Source organism: Geotrypetes seraphini, chromosome 19 (assembly GCF_902459505.1).
Source record: "Geotrypetes seraphini chromosome 19, aGeoSer1.1, whole genome shotgun sequence".
NCBI classification, from domain to species: domain Eukaryota; kingdom Metazoa; phylum Chordata; class Amphibia; order Gymnophiona; family Dermophiidae; genus Geotrypetes; species Geotrypetes seraphini.
The window spans coordinates 34763226-34787771 of NC_047102.1; the positions used below are offsets into that span (position 1 = coordinate 34763226).

At 41.9% G+C, this 24546-nt stretch overlaps 1 protein-coding gene across 2 annotated transcripts in view; it reads left to right on the plus strand.

Moving 5' to 3' along the window:
* SYT8 (synaptotagmin 8) overlaps positions 1 to 24000 on the plus strand; it is a 36074-nt gene extending 12074 nt beyond the window's left edge. For both annotated transcript variants that reach the window (XM_033928930.1, XM_033928931.1), the window contains exons 2-9: positions 4139 to 4297; positions 8561 to 8721; positions 10461 to 10556; positions 12389 to 12556; positions 15467 to 15634; positions 19304 to 19421; positions 21965 to 22098; positions 22402 to 24000. In XM_033928930.1, coding sequence (XP_033784821.1) covers positions 4139 to 4297; positions 8561 to 8721; positions 10461 to 10556; positions 12389 to 12556; positions 15467 to 15634; positions 19304 to 19421; positions 21965 to 22098; positions 22402 to 22635 — 1238 coding nt within the window. In that variant the 3' untranslated portion in view covers positions 22636 to 24000. The remainder of the gene's footprint in view (positions 1 to 4138; positions 4298 to 8560; positions 8722 to 10460; positions 10557 to 12388; positions 12557 to 15466; positions 15635 to 19303; positions 19422 to 21964; positions 22099 to 22401) is intronic.
* The last annotated feature ends 546 nt before the right edge of the window (positions 24001 to 24546 follow it).

Consider the following 24546-nt stretch of genomic DNA (forward strand, 5'->3'; position numbering starts at 1 on the left):
TTTTACTGCTATAATTGTTTATTACCTGTAACCAGGTTATGATTCCTGTAAGTTTCCAAGTACCCAAGATTTATTAAGCATTTAATATCCAGCCTATCGTATGGTACATCTAAGTGGCTTATACTCTCTTTCAGTTTTTTAAAAAAGGTACTACATAAATCCTAATAAATAAATACACTGTTAACATTAAACTCTCTTTTTTTTTCTAATTTTAAGTCATAACAGTGAAATAACAACATTATACCATAGATATGATATAAATCCAAACATAGCAAAAACTGTAAGTACAGAAATGGAAGCAGGACATGTTACAGACAAGCTTCACTACAATCTGTGTAAATAACAGTGTTTTTAACATGTTACAACTAGTCAAAACATGTCAAACTCGTAGCACAAAACCAGCTTAAAATGTTAGCAAAAAATATATCGCCAGGCATAGTAGTAGAAAAAAAAAAGGGGGAGGAGGGTTCCCAGTAAGCACCATGGAACAACAATCAGCCAATTCAAATTTTGAAGGGATGACGCAGACAATAACCAATACATCAATGGTCTTTACTACAATAAGACTGAACAGGGTCCCATACTTTGAGAAATGTACTAGTAGAACTGTGTTTTTCAGCTATACCACTCTCATATTTGGTGGTGATTCATACTATATTCCACCATACAACATATTCCATTTTAGATAAGTCTTTCCAGCAGTGAAAAATAGCACTAAACTCTTACCATTCAGAGCTATTTAACCAATAGTAAAACTATCTAAATTCCAATACGTGCTGAGTTTGTGGGTTAGTGTGTGTGTAGCAGTATGGGGGTAATTGAGCGATGTCCTGGCGAAACCGTTGGCTGAGCTATTCAATCTCTCCCTAAGTAAGGGGAAAGTTCCCCTGGACTGGAAATTAGCTAATGTCGTTCCTCTGCATAAAAAGGGTTGCAGGGCAGAGGCTGCGAATTATAGACCGGTGAGTCTCACATCAATAGTGTGCAAACTCATGGAAACACTAATTAAAAGCAAATTGGACACGATCTTGAATGAAGGGAATCTTCGGGATCCCAGTCAGCATGGATTCACCAAGGGTAGGTCCTGCCAATCCAATCTCATCAGCTTCTTTGACTGGGTAACAAGAAAGTTGGACTTGGGAGAGTCTTTGGACGTCGTGTACCTGGACTTCAGGAAAGCTTTTGACAGTGTCTATCGGCGATAGAAATCTGTGACATGGTCATACTTCTTTAAATCAAAAATCAGTCTCACTGCTGCATTCTGAATTATGCGTAGTCTACGTAATCAAACAGCATAATTCATAACATCATTAGAAACATATATATAAGAAAAAAACCCAAGTATATATAAGAGCAACATTGTAGATTGGACATAAGCAAACAACATAATTAAAAACGTATGTATATAAACAAATGCATATATTATAAAAATAGAAAACATATGTTCTGAGACACAATAAAACAAAGTCAACATATGAACATAAGATTTGCTGCCGCTGGGTCAGACCAGTGGTCCATCATGCCCAGCAGTCCGCTCACGCTGCAGCCCTTAGGTCAAAGACCAGTGCCTTATTTGAGTCTAGCCTTACTTGCTTATGTTCTGTTCCAGTAGGAATTTATCCAACCTTGTCTTGAATCCCCGTAGGGTGCTTTCCCCTGTGACAGCCTCTGGAAGAGCGTTCCAGATTTCTACCACTCTCTAGGTGAAGAAGAACTTCCTTACGTTTGTACGGAATCTCTCCCCTTTTAACTTTAGAGTGCCCTCTTGTTCTCTCTACCTTGGAGAAGGTGAACAACCTGTTTTCATTTACTAAGTCTATTATCTTGAATGTTTCGATCATGTCCCCTCTCAGTCTCCTCTTTTGAAGGGAGAAGAGGCCCAGTTTCTCTAGCCTCTCACTGTACGGCAACTCCTCCAGCCCCTTAACCATTTTTGTCGCTCTTCTCTGGACCCTTTCGAGTAGTACTATGTCCTTTTTCCAAACAATAAAAGGCAGCAATGAAAACATAATGCATAGCATAATTAGACACATTTTCAAAACCTTAAATGAAGAGATGTAAATGATTAGAATCCACCCAAATAGTATAGGCAACATTGCAAATTAGACATAAGCAAACAACATAATTCTCGTCTCATCGTTGAGGCCTGTCCTTGGCTTCCGATTCAGTAGTTATTGTATGCATAAGAGACAGTCGCTTCTCAGGGAAACTTACAGTCTAATCAAGACATCTGCCTGAATGGACTAGGGTTATCATTAAGTAAAAGTCAATTCAATGTTTATGGTTCAGGGCCATCTCTTTGGAACACATTGCCATTAGGCCTACGTCACAATAAAGCTTTTCGCAAACAGTTGAAAACGTATTCATTTCAGCAGAATTTTTCTGGATTTTGAATTTTACCGTTAAATGGATTTGCTCGTTTTATTTTCTTTGTCCAATATTATTGATTTTAGAGTTTTGTTTTTATGTTACTTTGTAAGTTGTTAATTGTATTTGATTCTGTCCATTTGTAACCCGCCTAGTGCCATTTCTTTAAACTCGTCTTGCATTGTCAATACACTTAAAGAAGGCTTTGAGATGACTTCCTCATTAGAGGGGCATATTTCAAAATGACATTTGAAAGCTGTGTGTGTACCTGTATGTAGTTGCTGCTGATTGAACAAGGAAGTATATTTGTACAGATGTTTGTCAGTAGCTCTACTTGGGGTGTGCATGTAGGTATTGTATAACTCTGAGGGTTGGGTTGGATGTGTATCTTTGCAGGGAGGTGCAGCTCATTTAGTTTTAGTCTCAGGAGCCAGGGTCACGTCATGCGAGCTCTGGTATGTCTCAGTCACCCTTCACCTGCACGTCTCAACCTTTCCTGGCTGGTTAAATGAGTAGTCAGAATGCTCACAGTTATAAAAGGGATGGGGCCTGATACACCACTTTTTCTGTGTGGTTGCAATCAAAGCAGTTGACATATTTTAGACAGTCAACCAGAGTTTATTGATAGACTCCTAATTCCCTATAATCCCACTAAATCTCTTCGATCCATGTCACAGAATCTCCTTGTCGTTCCATCATTAAAACTAATTAGCACGTTGAGATCCAACAGTTTCGCTGGCACGCCACCTTCTCTCTGGAATTCGCTGCCTAATCATTTACGGATCGAATCCGCGCTACAGCAATTTAAAGCAAAACTAAAAACATTCTTATTCCAAGACGCTTTTAGATAACAGCTGTCCTTTTAAGGACTAAAACAAATTATAGCTTTTACCCTCACCTAATGTTTTCTCCCCTAAGTGTGTTTTTTTTTCTCAAAGATCGTAGTTCTTCCCTTCTTTCCTAACTATATATGTTTTTGTATGTGTCTACTAACCCAACCTGGTTCTGTTTAATATTTTGACTCTAACTTGTTTTGTTTCTTTTTTTAAAGATATTTTTTTATTTCTTTACACCGCCTAGAAATTTGATTAAGCGGTATAAAATTTTTTTTTAATAAACTTGAAACTACTTATTTTGTACCCGAGGCTATAAAGTGTTAAGTGACTTGCTTTGAATCACAAGAAGCTGCAGTGGGAACTGACCCAGGCGCATAAGCCACTCTAACCACTACTTGTATGGAAGAATGTGTATGCCCACCCAAACCCTACTATACTGCCATATAGGTGCCACCCGCAGCCATAAGTGCTATTGGGGTGGTATACAGGAGGGTATAGTAGGTTTTGGGGGGGCTCACCCTAAATTATAAGGGGGTTATGGTGATATATACAGCTGACACCCTTTATATGAAGTTCACAGCAGTGCCCTCTAAGGTGTCCCATTGCTATGCTGGCCCTACCCACGTCCAAATAGTCAGGATTAGGATTTTTTCAACCTAGACGTTTTTCTGATTGAAAATAGGGTATAAAGTTAGATGTCCCAGTGACCAATATGTCTATGTAGTTTGCCATTCGAAAATGGCCATTTTTGTACCTCCAACTTTGGACATTCAGTTGGAAATGTCCAAGTTGGACTTAGACATTTTTCTCGATAATGCCCCTCCACATGTAAATATTCCACACCTGTGACAACCAGAAAAGAAATGGGGCCAATGACAGTCTGATGAAGAATAAAAATATCATACATGACCCCGCTTGTTTTTCTTCTTTCCTAGAACTTTCATCTCTGGTGTGGCAGCAGCTGGTTACTCCCCATCCTGCCATGCCAGGCGAAGCAGCTTCATCAAATGTATCTACCACCACGGTCACAGCTAACGTTACCACAACCACCACTCCACCAGGGTTCATTGATGATATCCTTAACAAAATCCCATGTGAGTACCTACACTGGGGAGAGGTTCCCAGAGCATATGCCATGAGGGGGTGACAGCTCTCTGTCAGTGCACAGGCTCTATAGGGATCCTCCCTTTCATGGGCACAGATGCCAACTTACTACAATTAGTTTTCATGGTTATTTGCCCTTTTGAACTCTAACAACCTAACTTGGCTACAGACACATAGAAGTCAATATTCATTGAGGTCTGGCCAACTTTGGGAAACAGCTGGACACATCATGCTGATTAAAATTTTGCACCCCTCCCCTCTCACCCTGGTTGACTATGTAAATTTGGTGTCAGCAAGTTAGAACACACACAGACTTTACCCAGATAAAAAGAGAGAGCACTAAGAGCATTCCCACCAGGGCACTGTTAATTCTGGCCAACTGGTACTGGGCATGGCCAGCCAGTTACTTAGGTAATTCTGGTTGAACCAACAGCTGGTCTAAATTTGACTCAATGACTTTATCTGGTCAACTTTAGACCAAGTAGGTATGGGATGAATATCAGGATAAAGTTGTTGGGTTACTTTTCCCATTCATCAGCATTTTGAATATGGACCTCACATGATACATAATATAAAACCCCTGGAATGTGAATTCTGGACTACTCTGCTAGGGTGTTAATCCTGAGGGATGGAATGAGTCACATATGAGGAAAATCTAAGGAGGTTAGGGCTCTTCAGTTTGAACAAGAGACACCTGAGGGGGCATACGATAGAGGTCTATAAAATATGAGTGAAGCAGATATGTATCCAGATCTCAGATTTTGGGTGGGCCACCAGGAGACAACTGTGGACCAGACTGGTAAGCCCTATGTTTTCCCCTTAGCCCCTAGAGTAGGGAGTCAAGGCTCAGATAGGCCCTCCCAGAGTGGGTAGCCCATCTTCCCTGTACTTTTCTACTGAAGAAAGACTATTCCCCCTCTTGCTGGGCCCACTCTGAGGGAGGAAGACAAGGATCCTCCCTGAAATCAGAGTTTCATACTTCCCTCTCAAAGCTAAAGCTTAAATGATACTAGGCAAGAGTGGTGCTGCCTGATTCGCTAATTCAAATCAATTCACCGATTCACTTTAGTGAATCGATTTGCAATGTAGAAAAATCGTACTCACTGATTCAGTAAGTCCCAACTTTCCTCTGGGCCTCTTAAAGCAGCAGCAACAGTGGTGGCCGACGGTAAAAGGCAGTGCTCCAAACAGGCAGCTTCTGGCCTGCCCTGCTAGGGCTTCCCTCTTCCATGTCACTGATGACAAGGCAGAGGGAAGCCCTAGCGGGCAAGCTAGAAGCTTCATGTTTGGAGCTCTGCCTTTTTCCGGCAGCCACTGTCACCGCTGCTACTGCTGCTTTGGGAGGCCTGAAGTAGGGGGGAGGGGGTCAGTCAGTCATAGGAGGGAGGAAAGAGCAGTGGAGAGAGGAAGAATTGTTGGACATGGGGTGGAGGAGAGGAAAGGAGAGCTGCAACAGATGTAGAAAGGGGTGAGAGGAAGCAATCCTGCATATGGTGGAGGGAAGAGAGACATTCATGGAGAAGAGAGGGAGAAATGTTGGACATAGGGTGGAGGGCAGGGATAGATGGTGCATAGGGAGAGAGAAAGAAATGTTGCACATTATACTGGAGGGGGAGGAAGGGAGAGATGCTGTATGGAGGGGAATAGAGAGGTTTGACACAGGGCATAAGGTAGGGAGAGAGAGTGAAAGAAATATTGGATATGGCATGGAAGGGAAGGGGTAGAGATGGAAGATGGATGTTGAGCACAGAGAAAGAAGAAAACATCAAATGGGCAGGAGACCCTGGTGAGCAAGTTAACAGAAGACAAACAGAAATCAGGTTCTGGGACAAACATGATTTGAATAATAAAATGACCAGTCAACATAAGGAAAAAAAAAAAAAATTATTTTCTATTTTGTGATTACAATATGTTGGATTTGAAATGGGTATCCTGTCAGAGCTGGTTTTAGAGAGCGAGGTGAGCTCGGACCTAACAGAAAGAGGAAAAGTCTTTTTGTTTATTTTGTTTAGATCACAGCGCCAGTGTGGGGTTGGAGAGAGCAAAGGAGGTGGGGTGGGTGAAGAGGCTACAAAATAAACCCGCCGGGACTTTTGAAATAAAACACCCAAAAGTGAATCGAAAAATCAGTTCAACGGGCCAAATCGAATCAAATCGAAAGTTTTTCCCCTGAATCAGGCAACACTAGGCAAGACTGCACAGTCACTTGAAGGGGCAGTAGCAGTCCAAGCAAATCAGTAAGTCCTGACAGCCTCACAAATTGAAAGAACTATCAGCACCTATTTTATCTTCAATACAAAGTTTAATATATAAAAGCAAGAAGACCAATTAAGCCTTTTTTATAGAATTGTTGTAGGGTGATCATGATTGTAGACTTTAGTTATCAAAATCTCGGAAGGGAAGCCAGTGGCTAAGGACCTGTAAATTAACTGAGGGGGACATACTCGTAAGGGTTCCTAACACTCTTTCACTAGCTCTGGGGTTACTTCTGATATATAGACCACCGTTATTCAGATTTGATTGGTACCTTTCTGTGCAGGGGCCTAAAATGTTCTTCTAGTAGCTGTGATTTGGCAATTTGCAATACCATGAATTCAGAACTATAAGTCTCTGTATGCACTGGGGTAAAACCAGTGCATACAGTTAACATGTGGGATTTGTTGCCAGAGGATGTTGTGAAAGCAATTAGCAAAGCTGGGTTTAAAAAGGACTTGCATAAGTTCCTGGAGGAAAAGTTCATAAATTATTATAGCCAGGTACACTTGAGAAAGCCAGAGCTTATCCCTGGATCTATCTTCTGGGATCCTACCAGGACCCTGGATTGGTCATTGTTGGGAACAGGATGGTTGATGGTCCTTTGGTTCCTCATTATATGGATCTGTGGTAATTTTAACTCCATTCCCTGAGGTTTGGAAAGGGACTATCAGATGTGAGTGTGTGGGTAGGGGTAGGTTTGGGGTGGGGGTGAGATGATGGTGGAAGGAATACCAATTATTGTTTGACTGAATTTAGGGCCCATAAATGTAGGTTTTCAGAAGGAACCCTGATGTAAATGTCCCTTATCCACTTCTCTGAGGACTGCTCCTACAATGACAGCACTAAAGTAAGTTGGGGTAGAGTGGGGGTGTGGGGGTGACAGAGTAAAAACACAGTAAAATTGCTCTGGTAGCTGCTCATGGCACCAGATCCCAGCTCTTGAATAAATGGAAGCAGGAGGAACATGGCAGGTTCAATAAAAAGGGGGGCAGGGGGTGGAAGAAAATAAACACAACCCTATTGTAGTAAGGGGTGAATTTCTGGCCTGCACAGAACGGGAGGGTGGGGGGGAATTCAATGGGTGGATGAGTGGGTATATTGGGCACATCTTGAAGAAAAGCATGAATAGCAATTGGCCCTAACTCAGCTTGACCACTAGGGGTCATTGTCTTACCATATTTAGATAACATTTTAATCAAACTATTAAAAATGCTGAGGAGCTTAGGAAAGCCGAATCAGAAAATGTGAGGAGCGATTATTAATATTAGTTTTATTACCATCAGCCAAACTTCATGGAAATCTGTGGAAAGCCATTTCTTTTGGGGGATTCTGTGAACTTAAGAATGCACAAAGAATAGCCATATTGGGTCAGTCCAATAGTCCATCTGGCCCAATCCAGATCACAAGTACCTTGCAGAAGCCTAAATAGTAGTAACATTCCATGCTACCAATGCCAGGGCAAACAGTGGCTTCCCCATAGTCAACCACAGAATATGAACCTTTCCTCCAGTGTATGACCTCTTGTGCTAAAACTCACAATCTTCATTTTAACTTTTCTAGTTCTTGACGCTCTTCACGTATTTCAACAGTGTTCGATTTCCCATCAGCCAGGGGACACCGTTAGAAAAGATTTCACATCAGACTGCTCTCATATCAAGCAGCTACTTGGGATTCTGTTCTCCGTCGACTATTTCTTACTTCTTCCTCATATATGAACTTTAGAAAGCAATTAAAAACGTATTTGTAAGATAAAATTTTCTAACTGACCAGCTTATACTTTTTGTAATTCGCTGCCTGATGCTCAGCTTTTTTTAATTGTCAACCTCAAGGATCCTCATGGTTTTGCGGTATACAAATGCTATGTTATGCTTCCTAGATACTGTACTAGAAGTTGAACGATATGGGATAAGAAATCATGTGTGGACGTAAATGTAACTTGTTCTTTCTATTTGTGGGTCTGCCTGTCCATGTTTCTTCCACATCTGCGGACTGCGTAGTGCCAAGATGGGCTATACTTACCATAGCAGCTGCTGCAGGGTTGCTTCTGCTACTTTGCATCCTATGTGTCATCGTTAAATGCTGCTGCCGCAAGAGAAAGCAAAAAAAGAAGGAAAGGATTAACTTAGGCAACATCAATGGCTCCACCACTGCCAATCTGGTAAGTGTCCTCCAGCCTCCATCCTGAGAGTGCCTGAAGAGTGTGGCACAGTAGTTTAACACTATATTCTCAGCACCCTGTGGTTGTAGGTTCAAACCCATGCTGCTCCTTGTGACCCTGGGCAAGTCACTTAACTCTTCATTGCCCCATGTAAACCACTTTGATTGTGTAAACCACACAGAAAAATCAGTATATCGTTCCATTACCTTTACCATATCATCCATAGGCTATATGAGGGGCATTCAATAATTTATATACCTGAGTTTGAAAGAAAGTAGCAAGTATGTTGAAACAAGTCTGTGCGTGTTGTGACATGTCTCAAGGAAACTCATGCAGTGCAGGTCTAACATTCCAAGAGACAGGATGTCAGGAGAGTCCTCATGAGAATCAAGTAAGAAACTTCTAGATTTGGAGCACCGTTAAGTGATAAAATTTTCACAAAAAGAAGGGAAAAAGCCAAAGGAGATCTATGAACGCATGACTTCAGTTTAAGGTGAGTCTGCCCCAACATCCTACAAAGCAAAATTTGGGAGCCAGCAGTTTAGGTGGGGTAGAGAGTCTATTGAAGATGACCCTCACATTGGACGGCCTATGGAAGCAACTTCCACAAAAATATGCAAGAAAGTAGAGGATTTAATTTTGTCAGACAGACAAATTAAGGTTTCCCAAATAACTGAAGAAATGGGCATTCCAGCAGGTACAGTTTGAAAAATAATTCATGAAAAACTGGGCATGTCCAAGGTTAGTGCAAGATGGGTTCCAAGAATGCTAACACCATGTTAGAAGGCCAAGAAACTTCAGTGCTGTCAGGAGAACTTGGAAATGCTCCATGAAGACCAAGTAAATTTTTTTCATTGTTTAGTGACTGGAGATGACATTTGGGTCTATTACAAAGATCCTGAGCCCAAAATGGAGTCAATGCAGTGGAAGCACAAGTCAACCTCCACCCTACAAAAGTTCAAGAAAGAAAAATCTGCAGGCAAAATCAAGGCAACTGTCTTCTGGGATGATGAAGGATTTTTGCTTCTGGAGTTCATGCCACCCAAGATAACCATAACTGGGGAGAGTTACGCCAAGACAATGATCGCTTTGTGAGAGTCAGTCAAGGAGAAAAGATGAGGAACACTCACAGTAGGCATGCTGCTGCTTCATGAGAATGCTCCTGTGAACATGTCTCGACAATCACAGGCTACCATCCGAGAATGTGGGTTCAGCATCTGAACCATCCACTCTACAGTCCTGACCTGGCTCCCTCAGATTATTTCCTGTTCCAAGTTTTGAAGAAATCTCTCCGTGGATTGCGGTTTTCAAGTGATGAAGATGTGATGTCCTGGTTTGAAGAATTCTTTTCAAAGAGGTTAAAGTTGTTGCAAGGAGAGTGGATGACGTATACGGAGCTATCAAGGGACTATAATGAAAAAAATAAAACAAAAATATTTTTGAAAACTCTTGTCTTTCCTACTGAGGAAGATAAATTATTGAATGCTCCTCGTATATCACTATGGACATAAGAAATGCCATTCACTCTATATAACTCTGCTAGTCTGGGAAGTGTCAGCCACCCTCTGTTCGCCACTGCTAGCCTAGAAAGTTTTATCCATTCACCATCTTGATTCATGTGTCTCTCTGTTATACTTGTGACTAGTCCTCTATAGAGACTCAACATATATACAGCTTAGGCATGGCAGTAGCTGAGACCTCTCACTCTAGTACTGAGACACTGGCTCTGTTTTCCACAGGTACAGCCAGACCTGGAGGATCTGGATGCTCGGCTCAAGGATGAGAAGAGAGGGCGGCTGCAGTATTCACTGGAGTACAACTTCCGCAGACAGGAGGTAACACAGAGTCCACTAGTCAAGGAGTCATCCACCACCCTGAGTTGGAGGAGATAGGAGTAACACATTAAAGCCACATGTACTCACTCCCCCCCTCCACTCAGCCTTTATTGGACTACTGAGTCCAGTTTCTGGCTCTCATGCTTAAGAAGAGTGATAATAAATTGTAGTAAAGGTCACAAGACAAATATGGATAATTTGACCTCTGAGGAAGGACTGAAGCCGAGTTTGTTCAGTGGAGAGAAGGAAGGGTGGATTACCAGCATTTTTGGAAGACCTAAAGATACGAACAAAAGAACAGCCATACTGGGTCAGACCAATGGTCCATCTAGCCCAGTTTCCTGTTTTCAACAGTGGCCAGTCCAGGTCACAGTACCTGGCACAAACCCAAATAGTAGCAACATTCCAGAACCCCAAAGAGTATCAAGGTTCTAGAATCCCAAAGAGACACAACATTTTATGCTACTGATCCCAGGGCAAGCAGTGGCTTCCCTCATTTCTGTCTTAATAGCAGACTATGGACATTTTCTCCAGGAAGTTGTCCAAACCTTTCTTAACCTCTGGCTGTTTCATTGCTGAACCAACCACAATGAATCATCCACAGCAGCACCTGACATCCCCTCACACCCCCACATAATAAGAGTGTCCTCCTGAATCCCCCAAGTTAGGAATGTCCTCCCCCCCCCCCCAAGCCTCACAAGCTGCTCACTCCAGTGAACTTATAAAGAGGTATGCAGGGGGTGGGGGGGGGGCAGAAAGGAGAAGAAGCACCAGTGGGGGAGGATGAGAAGAAGGAGAGGCACTGGCTGGGGGCAGAGAGGAGAGACATCGGCAGGAGGGGAGGAGGAGAGGCACTGGGGAGAGGCAGAAAGGAGAGACATCGGCAGGAGGGGAGGAGGAGAGGTACTGGGGAGGGGCAGAAAGGAAAGACATCAGCAGGAGGAGAGGAGGAGAGGCACTGGCGAGGGGCAGAAAGGAGGAGAGGTATCGGCGGAGGAGAGACACCAGTAAGAAGGGAGGGGGCATAGAATAGGAGAGGTACCAGTGTGAGGAGGAGAGGCACTGGTGAGGGGGGGTGGAGGAAGAAGGAGAGGTACAAATCATGGTTCATGGTAGCAGTTGTGAAGAGGACAATTCATTGCGGCCATGATAAAATGTCCTTTGATGAATCAGCCACGATAAATCGTCCCATTCCATAGCACCAGCACTCCTCTTTCATCTTTAAGTTTAGTGACAGGGGTAGGAAGAGCCTGAGAATCAACCAGGGAACTCTTCCGTGGTGCCAAACTACACTCCAACGCTCCCTCCCTTTCAAAGTTATTATAGGCGGTATAACAAATGATAATAGAACTTGAAACTGAAAAGTGATAAAAACCTCCCCTCTGTGTTTTTAATTCTTAATAGCAAAAATGAAAAAGCTCAAAAACAAAGCAGTCACTTAACTTGCATATTCCATCAGCAAATTTAAACAGTCCAGCCGAGACTGCAGGGTTTCGCAGTCCTTTGAAACCACTGCATTAGGGAAAGATCTTCACGCTGCTACCTCACGGTGCCATACGCTCAAAAGAACAACATATGGCGGCATCAAAAAGTGCGAAACTACAAATGTTATTGTATTAACCATCTTTCACTGATGCTTCCTCGCATTTCAAAAAATGTTCAAAAGTTACACCCCCTTTTGAGTCTCTGTCTCGTTGTTTCTTCCTTTTCTTCAACATCCCATTAGGAACTGTGTGCTAATTCTCTCTTTCCTTCCCTCCCTCTACTGGGTGCAGCCTGGGTTCGCATTGAAGATAAGGTTTTGACTCCGAGTCTCTCTTTATTATATCTAGATCACAGTTGGAGTGAAGCAAGCGGCGGATCTAAAGGCCATGGATAGTGGGGGCACGTCTGACCCATATGTCATTGTCTACCTGACGTCTGACAGGAAAAAGAAGTTTGAGACAAAGGTTTACCGCAAGACACTGAATCCCGTCTTCAATGAGAGCTTCACCTTCCCAGTAAGGGTCCAATGCTCCTGCCAGGGAGACTTCTGCAGACCTTACAGCTGCTGTCACTGGTTGAGAGAACTAGGTTCTCTTCAAACTTTTCGTAAATATCTAAAAACTTGGCTGTTCTCCAAATTGTAAAGTCTTTCATCTCACTATTTCTTTTTTATTTTATTTACTGTAAACCGAGTCGAGCTTTATTGTTATAGAGATGACAAGGTCTATAAACTCAAGTTTTAGTTTAGTTTCTCTGGTTCCTGCTCTGTCGCTTGACCCTCAAAAACTTCCAGCTCCATCCGCTGTCATGATGGTGCTAGGAGCATAAGCAAAATACTCAGTAATGGTTGGCATGGTACAGCCAAGCGTGCAACTGACAAGCCCAGTGGTACATCCTCCCAGGAAACAAATCTCTTCTTATTCCATAAGAACAGTACAAAGGGGCACCGCTGGACAGGCTGGGAATGGCACTAAGTTTCCCTTTCATTCCAGGACTCATGATCAGAATCTAGGGTCCATCATTCTTAGCAGGGAGGGAAGAGCTTTAATTTTATAAGGTGTATTTCATGTGTGTGTGGCCACCTATGAACATCAAAGGCCTTTTATAAAATACCGAATGCCTTATTTATTTTGAAAACTTTTTATTACTTTCAAGAAAAATGACAACTGTCAACCAAGACAAGAAATGCAAGTACAATAAGCCACACCCATCCCCAAAGATACAATAAACAACCCAATGGGACAGTCCAGAAATCACAAATCAGCAACTCATAGAGTATTCAAAATCTGACTGCGGCCTCTCGGATGCAGTACATTCAAATAGGGGGTCTACACTTGAACGAAAGTTTTGCGGCACTTCTGAGAACCAGGTACGGCTTGCGCCTCCCACTGCATCAAGTTATGTCATTTATTCCTCCAGTACCAAATAGAAGGAGGCTGGTCCGAAAGCCAATGGTTCATGATACATTTTTCCCCCATGACATAACACTTGCTCAGAATCAGCCGTTCCCGAGCTAGATCCTTATTTAACAATGGAAAAAGACAGAAAAGCATACCAGGCACTGAGGGAGAATACTGAATACCTTAAATGCAATTGCCTTCTCAAGAAGAAACCAGTATCTGCTGAAACGGAATCTGTGACCAAAACTGGCTGCTCAGCTTTGGCAGAAACTGAAAACAAAATTGTCCCCCTGGACCCGAACAAGGACCCAGACCAGACTAGTAGCAGCTCCCCCCTTTCAAGCCCCCCTCCCATGGCAGCCATTCAGACAGCCACTGTGCGCAGGGCAGGAGCGTAGGCAGATCGCTCCTGCCCTGGTTCATCGCTGGACCACCAAGGTTTACAGCAGACCCAGTGGAGGTCTGCAAGAGGTTCGGGAGAGGGGTGGATGGGAATTGACCCCTCATATTTGGCCCCCAAATCTCGGCTTATATTCAGATAACTGCTCTCTGAAAGTCTAATCTCAGGACATATTGTCTTCTGATCAGGACTGGAAATTAACCAGCTGGAAAGTCTGTAGAGTACTGGGGCTGAAGAAACATGGGCGCTGAATTCCACTTGAATCCAGAAAGCTATGGTCAAACCAAGTGAAGGCTCATGCTCCATTAAGAGAGATGACCACGAGAAGCCAGCAGACATGGACATTTCTATTTCTCAATTTTCTCTTTTTATTTAACTCCTTGCTTTGTTTTTAGACTACCACAAGTTATTTTTTGAGCACTTTGAGGCAGGAAGGATCCAAGATGGAATATACAGAATATGTTTCACAGCAGTGGCTCCCAAACTATAAACAGTAATCTCAAACAAGCTCACATCATCAATGGACGGGGTCAGAGAAGCAGGGCTGACCCTCTCATTCTGGATCTCCATTATGATCTATGTTCAGTAGAGGCAATCAACATGGAGCCTATGCATCAGTGAATATTCACAGACACGGCTCCTTCATCCCATGTGAGCTTCTTGCTAGACTGGAAACCCATACAAATTTACAGGGACCCACACACAAAGCCCTGGGCTGACTTACTACCATTGTGTTGGAACCACTATAGCAGCTGCTGTGTTCATGCTTTGGATAAGTAGGAAGAGATGAGGAAATAGGAGACTCCTCTTTTGTTTGCATCATCAACTGGGGTAATGAGACTTCATAAGCATCAAAGTTGGGCCATATTGGATAAAGTATGGGAAGTACTGGTTCCCCCAATCCTCTCTCATTCCTCTTTTTCAGACAAAAACGTATAGAGAACCCTGAGGTTGAGAAGGTTCAGTTTCATGCTTTGGATACAATCTATGGCCATTCTTCACTGTTTAACATTCTTCCATATGTCTTCTCTAACTTTCCCCCTGAGCAAGAATAGATCAAGCTCTAGAATTTTAGCTCTTCTCTCTCTACATGAGGAAATGTTTTTGATAGGAGGAACAAGGGGGAAATTGAGGGGGTGGGGGTGTGTTTGAGATAAGAAAGCTCTCAAATTTCACTTCAGATATACTGTAGCTGCAAAGTTTCTCAGTTTCAGGAGGGAGAATTTTTGACCAGTCCCTATTTTGAACTTACTTCTTAAAGCTGTGTGATATTTGTAGTCTCATAATGCAACAGGATAAAGTTGTCTGAAATCCACAACTGGCCTTAAAATCTTTCTCCTGTGAATGGGTAACCTGGCATTTCTACCCTAGATCCTGTAACATGGCTACTTTCGTAGATAAACATTTAACTTACGGGACATATTTAAATGGTGAATAAGAATTGTAGATCTTGTAGAACTTTCTTCCTGCACAGGTTGGACAGATTGGATGGACCATTCGGGTCTTTATCTGCCGTCATCTACTATGTACTTAGTAAAATGTCCCAGCCTGGGAAATGGATGCCCTTTGTTTTTCTGTTAGAGCTCAAGCACCAAATTACAGGCTTGTCCCCTTTTCTCTTTCAGATGCCACAGGCAGATGTGGCAGACACTTCCGTGGTGCTTCAGGTGTATGATTTCAACCGTTTTTCCAAGCACGACAGCATCGGGGAACTGCGGCTGTCTCTGGCTGATTTTGACCTGCAGCATGTGATTGAGGAGTGGCAAGAACTCAGCACCTCCGGCAAGATTGAGGTCTGTTTCCAAACTTCCCAGCACAGAAGGGTGGGGAGAGGGGAAGGGAGAATATTATGAGATCAACTTTCAAAGGAAATTATACATTGGCAACTGGTAAACTGTGACTTCTTACCCACAGAGCTGGGCATAATATATTACTAAGTAACATATTACTGGCAATTTATTAGTTTTACAAGTAATGCATTATTTATCACAGTAATCTTTCTAGACTAGTAACTATAACATATTCTTGTTTCCTAATGAAACTAGAGACTATTTTATATTACTTTTGGAAAGTAACTTATCCAACACTGGTTTCTTATTACTTTAAAAGTAATATACAGGTATTACCAGTGATATGTTGCCATCAATATATTATTGCTACTATTACCTTCCTTACCCTTTCCTTCAATTTCTTTCCTCTCCTTTGACAATTGGAATTCTTTCCTCTCAAATTTAGATTTATTGTCTATTGTTCATTGCTTTGTCATCTCCTCAAGAAAGATGGTATATTAAGTTATAGCAAACAATAAACCGTAAGATGTTACTTACAATTGATAAATTAAAAAGTGATATATCACCTGGACCAGATGGTATACATCCTAGGATACTAAAATAATTCAAACATGAAATTGCTGACCTGCTGTTAGTGTCGCTAAAATCATCTGTAGTAGATGAAGAATTCCAGAGGGTGGCCAATGCTATACTGATTTTTAAAAAGGGTTCAAAGGGAAATCTGGGAAATTACAGACTGATAAGCCTGACTTCAGTGTTGGGCAAAATAGCGGAAACAATTATAAAAAAACCAAACAAACAACAAATTGTGGAACAAGTAGACAAATATGATTTACTGGGAGTCAGCATGGGTTCAGTCGAGGGAAATCTTGCCTTAGCAATTTGAAGGAGTGAATAAACATGTGGATAAAGGTGAGCCAGATGATGTAGTATATCTAGATTTTCCGAAAGCTTTGGACAAAGTTCCTTATGAGAGGCTCCTGAGAAAATTAAAGAATCATAGGAGGCAATGTTCAGTCATGAATTAGGAACTGATTATCGGATAGAAAACAGAGGGTAGGGTTAAATGGCCATTTTTCTTAATGGAGGAGGGTAATTAGTGGAATGCCACAGGCATCTGTATTAGGAAAGGTGAAATTTAACTTATTTATAAATGATCTGGAAATTGGAACGACGAGTGATGTGATTAAATTTGCAGATGACACTAAACTGTTCAAAGTTGTTAAAACGCATGCGGATTGTGAAAAATTACAGGCAGACCTTAGGAAATTGGAAGACTGGGCATCCAAGTGGCAGATGAAATTCAATGTGGACAAATGTAAAGTGATGCACATTGGGAAGAATAATCCAAATCATAGTTACCGGATGCTAGGGTCACCTTATCTCAGGAAAGGTTCAAAGAAGAGCGAGCAAAATGATAAAGGGGATGGAACTCCTGTCATATCAGGAAAGACTATAAAGGTTAGACAGCTGAGATTGAAGTCTACAAAATCCTGAGTGGTGTAGAATGGGTACAAGTGGATCATTTTTTTACTCCAGGTAGCATGGAGATTGGGGCTTCGCTTAATTCAGAATGTGGCAGTGCATCTGATCTTCAACCTAAAGAAATCGGATCATGTTACGCCATATTTTAAAGAGCTTCATTGGCTTCCAGTTGAGAGCAGAGTGATATTCAAGTTCGGGACTATTTGTTATAAGGTCCTGTATGGCCAATCACCAGGTTACCTCCTGGATCAATTCACTCTCTTTGCTCTAGAATGTCCATTACAACATATATCGTTATTTGTGTGTCCTTCTGGCTGCATCTACAAAAGATTTTCACAATGACTGTTTGCATTTCAGGCTGCCGGTTGGGATGCTGAGCTTCGTAAACTGTTTTCCCTTTCTTCATCATACATGCATTTTAGAAAACTACTGAAATCAAGCCTGTTTATTAGATTCTTGGGAACTTTACTGTTGTTGTTTTAATCTGAAACTTTGTAGATCAATGATGTTGTTTCAATCTCTTTACCCATTGTGAACTGCATCGAACTGTGAGGTTTGACGGTCTAGAAATGAAAATGTTATGTTACCACGGGCAGGGGGAGGAGATGTCCCAAGATGTGTGGTATAGAGGCACTGTGAAACACTAAGAGCCTCATGAACCACGAATGTTTGGGAACCACTGACTGGTGATTCCCCAGTTCACTTTTGAAACTACATTTATTGCGGCTTTAAAGTGAATCGAAGGGATAGAGGGTGGGTGAAGACACAATGCCAAAGAATCTCTCTACAGCATTTCCTCATGCAACGCTTTACTTTGGCGTGTTATTGTAAGAAAGGATCCTGAAGAAGGGTATATTACCTGAAATTGGGCACAGCTGAGCTGGACAGCTTGGCAGAGAACAAGTGGCAGGAATTTAATTGGGAAGGTGCCTGTTCATAGGACGTTAGAAACACGTGCGGAAGAGCCGAAGATAAGATTTGTGAAACACGCCGGTTTTGAACACTTGGGGCTCCTTTTACTAAGCTGTGGTAGCGTTTTTAGCACGCGCTGCAGATTAGCGCATGCTAAGCCCTGCGCTATGCGGAAAAACTAACGCCAGCTCTATGGAGGCATTAGCGTCTAGCGTGCGCGGCATTGTAAAAGGAGCACTTAGTTGATAATAGTTTGAACTCGTTGCGAATATTTTCTATGAATTAGTCACGATTAAGTGGGTTACACTTTATGATTTATTGCACAAAACGTACGCCTGTGATGGTGCACAGTAGGGCTTGAGAAATAGCCCTTTAAATACTGGTTCGCCAGCGTCCCGATAGCTTTTACTACTGCACTGAGGGTACATTTCATCAAAATTTGGATTTATTAAAGTACACTAGGGTCCTGCCGTGTTCTCAACTCCTCAAAATTATTACCTAGGGATTTTTGTTTGTAAAACTGCTGCTGGTATTCTTGTATATTGTGTGAACATTCACCTAGGGCACTCGATTCTCTTGCACTGGCTCTGCCTGCATAATTTCTAAACAGCTCAGATCTTGCCCAAGGATTTCATATCCTGTAATGCTTAACAGAGAAACCGTTCCACAGTCAGGACCATAGAACACAAACAGCTGCAGGACTTTTGCCCTGATTCACTTAAGAGCACTTAAAGTGCTCTTTGCACTTGTTTTCACTTATAGAATGTTTTCTCTTGCAAACATTGCAACAAATAGAAGTGTCAGGCAGAAGAAACCAGGGTTACCCTATGGCTTCAGAAAAGGTAGGATGGATTGAGGCATCCGGGTTATACGTCCATTGAAAGCAATGGAAGTAAAACCAATGATGTCTCAAACCGTCCTCCTTTTTCTGGAGTCATAGGGTAACTCTCCTCCAGATGCAATGTTCAAAACTGTGACCAGTATCTACAGTATATTGTGTTCTATTATTGCCCCAGGGATGAAGAACACCCCACTGCCAATTTCTGTAATCATCACCGACTATAGCTAAAGAAAACAGTGACACCACCTGACAGGGCATTGTCTGACTAGTGGTCATTGGGCCAGATAATGAAAGGATTACAAATTTATTTTATTTTAAGTTATCAGGCCTAGATTGAGAAAGTATAGTTTTCAAGGGCAGGGGGTTAAGTTATTTTCTTTAGTACTTCAGAGTTAAGAGGGCTTCACTGCAAACATTTCTCTCTCTTATTTCAGCAAGAGCGCTTAGGAGAGATCTGTTTCTCGCTAAGGTATGTCCCCAGCACTGGCAAGTTAACTGTTGTCATCCTGGAGGCCAAAAAGCTCAAGAGAATGGACACTGATGGATTTTCAGGTGAAATTAAGCAAGAGTTAATGGGAGGGGCCTGGGATGGGAAAAAAAAAGTTATTATGTGCAAATCAGTTATAACGACAGTTAGGAGTGACCTATTTTGTTTCTATAAATTGCCACTTAATGAAATAAGATAACACTTTTTTCAGCTATAATGGCAAAATAACGCACAGAATTTAGGAAGTTGGTTGGTTGGGCTGAGAACTTTTCAGCACGCCCTTGTATACTGAAGACATGTATGAGAGAATCTGTTGGGAAGGGCTGCTTCATTACAGACTGTGTTTTGCATAGAGATGAACTGGTGCAGGAAGGATTTGCACATCCTGCCAGGTGGCAGCTTTTTTGCCAGCTAGTGTTCCACTTTGCTTTGTTATCCTCAATTATAATATTACAGACACAATCAAAAGGAAACACTTTTTCTTTTTTTATTAATTCTTTATTCATTTTCAAAAATACATTAAGTGTTAAATATATTCATTCACATTAACAATAAATACATCACTTACAAACAATCATTGATATATTTCATAAATTCTTATCCCTTCCCCTTTCCCATCCCTCCCTCCCATATATTCCATTATCATATAAAACATATAAGGACATAAGCAGTGCCTCCGCCGGGTCAGACCATAGATCCATCCTGCCCAGCAGTCCGCTCCCGCGGCGGCCCAAACAGGTCACGACCTGTCTGAATCACCAGAAGGGGCCCCCTTGCCACCTTGGTTTCTCGTTGAAGTCCTATCTTCCCATCGAAGTCCTAACCCTCCGGTCTTGCACATGCACGACCTGGTTGGCTTTCTATACTTATTACCTGGTTAGCTTTCTATACATGTGTTACATCCCAGCTCCTCCCTCAGTATCCCACGATCCCTTTATCCCTCAGGAATCCGTCCAATCTCTGTTTGAATCCCTGTACCGTACTCTGCCTGATCACTTCCTCCGGTAGCGCATTCCAAGTGTCCACGACCCTTTGGGTGAAGAAAAACTTCCTTGCATTTGTTTTGAACCTATCTCCCTTCAGTTTCTCCGAATGCCCCCTCGTACCTGTTGTCCCCCTCAGTCTGAAGAATCTGTCCCTATCCACTCTCTCTATGCCCCATATAATAATAAACTTCCCCCCCCTCCCTATACCTTAAGTTGATAAATATAAGGGAAACAAATTCAAATTAATCTTTACAATACTTTGTCAATGGTTTCCACACTTCCTGAAACTTCTTAAAATATCCCCGTTGTAATGCAATAAACCTTTCCATTTTATAGATATGGCATAAAGAATTCCACCAGAAGTTGTAATTTAATCTCCTCCAATCCTTCCAATTATATGTAATTTGCTGAATGGCAACACCAGTCATTATGAGTAGTAATTTATTGTTATTCGCAGAAATCTGACTTTTTGCTCTCATTTCCATACCAAATATCACAGTATCATAGGATAATGCCACTGGGTTATCTAATAAATTATTAATTTGGTCCCAAATTGATTTCCAAACATTCATAATACATGGGCAATGAAAAGGAAACACTTTTTCAATAAATAGACTGCCAAAATCCAAAGACACCACTCCAATTTTCTTCAAGTAGACAAGAGGAGAAAAAAAAGACCTCAGAACATAGCCACTCATTATGATTAAGGCTAATTGAATCTCCTTGTCTTGAAAATGTTTATTCAATTGCATGAAGTTGGGAGTTCATTAAAAAAAAAAAAAATTCAACAAAATAAGTAAATCACACAAGGCAACTTTTTCACTTAAATTGTCTTGTGTGATAAACTTGTTTTGTTTAATAATTTGAAAATTATGATGGAGATGACCTACGGTCTGATGGGTACCAGTTTTTTCAAATAAACTCCCAACGTCGTACATTTTATTTCAGTTGGAAGACAAATTTTTTAAAAAAGTTTTGAAGACCAATGAAAGAGATTCATCGAGTCAGTTTTTATGATTATTATGATAAATTCTGAGGACTTTTTTTCCTCCTCTTTTTCTACTTAAGGCCCCCTTCACATGGCATGGCAAATGCACCAAAGCCCAGTCAATTCCTATGGTCTTTGGAGCATTTGCTACAGGAGAATCGCTACCACTGGAACCACTTTATCCCCCATGGCCATATGTCTTCTTCATCTTTTCTCTTGCCCTTTTTTGATGTCTCTCTTTCTGTTTCTTGTTTTATATTTACATCTTTCTATGCCTTTAATTTTTTCCTTCCATCTATTCTCCTTTTCAAATTTCTCATCTGCTTCTGTAACTTTTTATATTATTTCATTCTGGTTTTTGGCCTTCATTTCCTCTTTGTTTTCTGTCTTCCTTTCTCCTCCTCCTCCTTTGTCACTATGCATCTGTCTTGATTTTTAATCATTCTTACTCCAATGTATGTCTTATGGGTTGTCTTCCCTGTTCCATCCTTCCTCCCTTGCTCTGTCACATTCCTTCTTTGTAACTCATCATCACATCCATCCATCCTCCTTCTCGTATTTGCTCTGTGCACATCTGTCGCTTTGCTTCGTTCTCTCACCTATGTCCTTCCTTCTCTTCCTTTGTGTTTTTCAGATCCGTATGTTAAAGTACAGCTTATCTTGAATAAGAAGAAGTGGAAGAAGAAGAAGACAGGTGTCAAGAAGAACACGCTGAGCCCATATTTCAATGAGGTCTTCTCTTTTGATGTGGCCTTTGAGCAGATCCAGGTGAGCATTGCAGCAGTGCTCAGCTCTCTACTGTAGTTAACATTCACATAATTGGTTTGAAAGGTTGATTTCATCGGCATCGTTGCCATGGTAACTGAATAGAAATGCCCACAGAAAAAAAGAAATATACAAAAGGATAGGCAAATGTAACATTGGTCTAACTATGATCATTTCTTTCCACCCTCTACTCTCACTTTTCATTCTCCTTATTAACCTTCATTCTGCCGTTTGAGTTCATTTATCTTCCCTTCCTTTGCATTCTCCTCTTCGTCTCCTCGTTATTGTTTCCTTTCTTCTTCACAGAACGTGGACCTGGTCATCTCAGTATGGGACCATGACAAAGTTTCAAAGAATGAAGAGATTGGCAAAGTGTTCCTGGGTTGCCGAGCCACAGGCAACCAGCTGCGCCATTGGTCAGATATGCTGGCAAATCCCCGAAGACCCATAGCTCAGTGGCACAGCCTTCAACCGGTGGAGGAAGTTGACCAGGCTCTGGCTCTAAAAACGCGCTTCAAATTACCTTTACCAACTAGCTAACACAAGGCTCTCTCCTCAGCCTGACTTCATGCAAGTCCCCAACAGAAAAGGAAGAAGCCTCAGCTGGCTCTCGTATCTTTCTGGCTTTGTGTAATATCAGAACTATGGAGTGTATTGGCATTCACTCAGGTACGAGCTAGCCTGGAGCATGATCTCAGTGGGGTAGCAGCACAAAGATGAATTTCCCGTAAAAGCAGATGTTTGGATTGTGGGACAAAAAGCCAGTTCATAAGACGATCAACAGCCATACATAAAAAAGTAGGGTTACTATAAGTTCTATGCAATACTGTACAGACAAAAGGGAGGCCATCCCTGCTCTATGAGATTTACAGTTTAGTCAACAGATGGGTAATGAGGAGCAAGTAGGACTCCTGAACTGTAGCCAGAATGTTAGGAGTTCATATTCTCTCTCTTTCTTTCTTCCCTTTCTCACACTGACAAATGGCTGGTTGAGGTAGAATCTGTAATGGAACTAACTGTTGCAGGGGTCCAGCCGGGTCTTGCCTCATTTGAGTAAGTGGAACTGACGTTTCATCGCATGGCTGAAACATCATTTCCACTTACCCAGATGTGACAAGACTCAGACAACTGCAACAATCATGACACCTAAGAGAACTCTATGAGGAAGACGACTTGAAGTGGTCCAGAGGAGGGCGACGAAAATGGTGGAAGGTTTGTGCCGCTCTCCCCTCTGCTGACTCATTGATCACAGCTCCGGAGCCACCATCAGCTGGGCAGAGGGAAGGAGAACGGCAGCTGCAGGCAGGCAGGAGGGGCTGTGCCTAGTGATTGCCCTTCTGAGCAACCCAAAAAAAGAGAGGATACAGTCGTAAAAATATAAAGGATCAGGGAAAATGTACTGTGTGTTAGTTTACCAGAAAAACCCACTCACACCCAGTTGTCAATCAACAGACAGAAAATCAAAATAATAATAAATATCAAAAAACGGGCCTCATCCACCAGTGACCGGGACTCAACAGTACCCTAAGCCACTCGTATCATCACTGGTCCGAAAAACAAGCATTCCATTTGCACAGTTTTTAAGATATCGTCGAGTATGCAATTCTAAAGAAGACTTTCTCCAAGAATCAAAAATTTTAGAACAGAGATTTATATCTCGGGATTATCCTCACCCTTTGATTAAAAAAGCTAAAAAACGGGCATTGAATAATCCTGATGTCACCAAAAATTATTAAGAAATATAAAAAACATTTACCTTTGCTTAAGACTCTTCCATGTTTTGCCAATAAAGAATTTATTTTTTCTCATAAGAACATAAGAATTGCCACTGCTGGGTCAGACCAGTGGTTCATCGTACCCAGCAGTCCGCTCACGCGGTAGCCCTCTGGTCAAAGACTAGTGCCCTAACTGAGACTAGCCCTATCTGCGTTCGTTCTGGTTCAGCAGGAACTTGTCTAACTTTGTCTTGAATCCCTGGAGGGTGTTTTCCCCTACGACAGACTCCGGAAGAGCGTTCCAGTTTTCTACCACTCTCTGGATGAAGAACTTCCTTACGTTTGTATGGAATCTATCCCCTTTTAACTTTAGAGAGTGCCCTCTCGTTCTCCCTACCTTGGAGAGGGTGAACAACCTGTCTTTATCTACTAAGTCTATTCCGTTCATTATCTTGAATGTTTCGATCATGTCCCCTCTCAATCTCCTCTGTTTGGAGAAGAAGAGGCCCAGTTTCTCTAATCTCCTCCAGCCCCTTAACCAGTCTAGGAACATAAATTTGGGAGATTGGCTATGCCATACATCTAAAGAAGTGTTTAGTAATGAAGAAGAGACCAATGTACAGGGTCATAGTCCCTGTGGACATTGTGTTAATTGTAGCATTATGGCTATTATGTCCGGTTTTGTTAATCCTACGGATGGTAAAAACTATCGGTTAAAACGCAATTCTAATTGTCA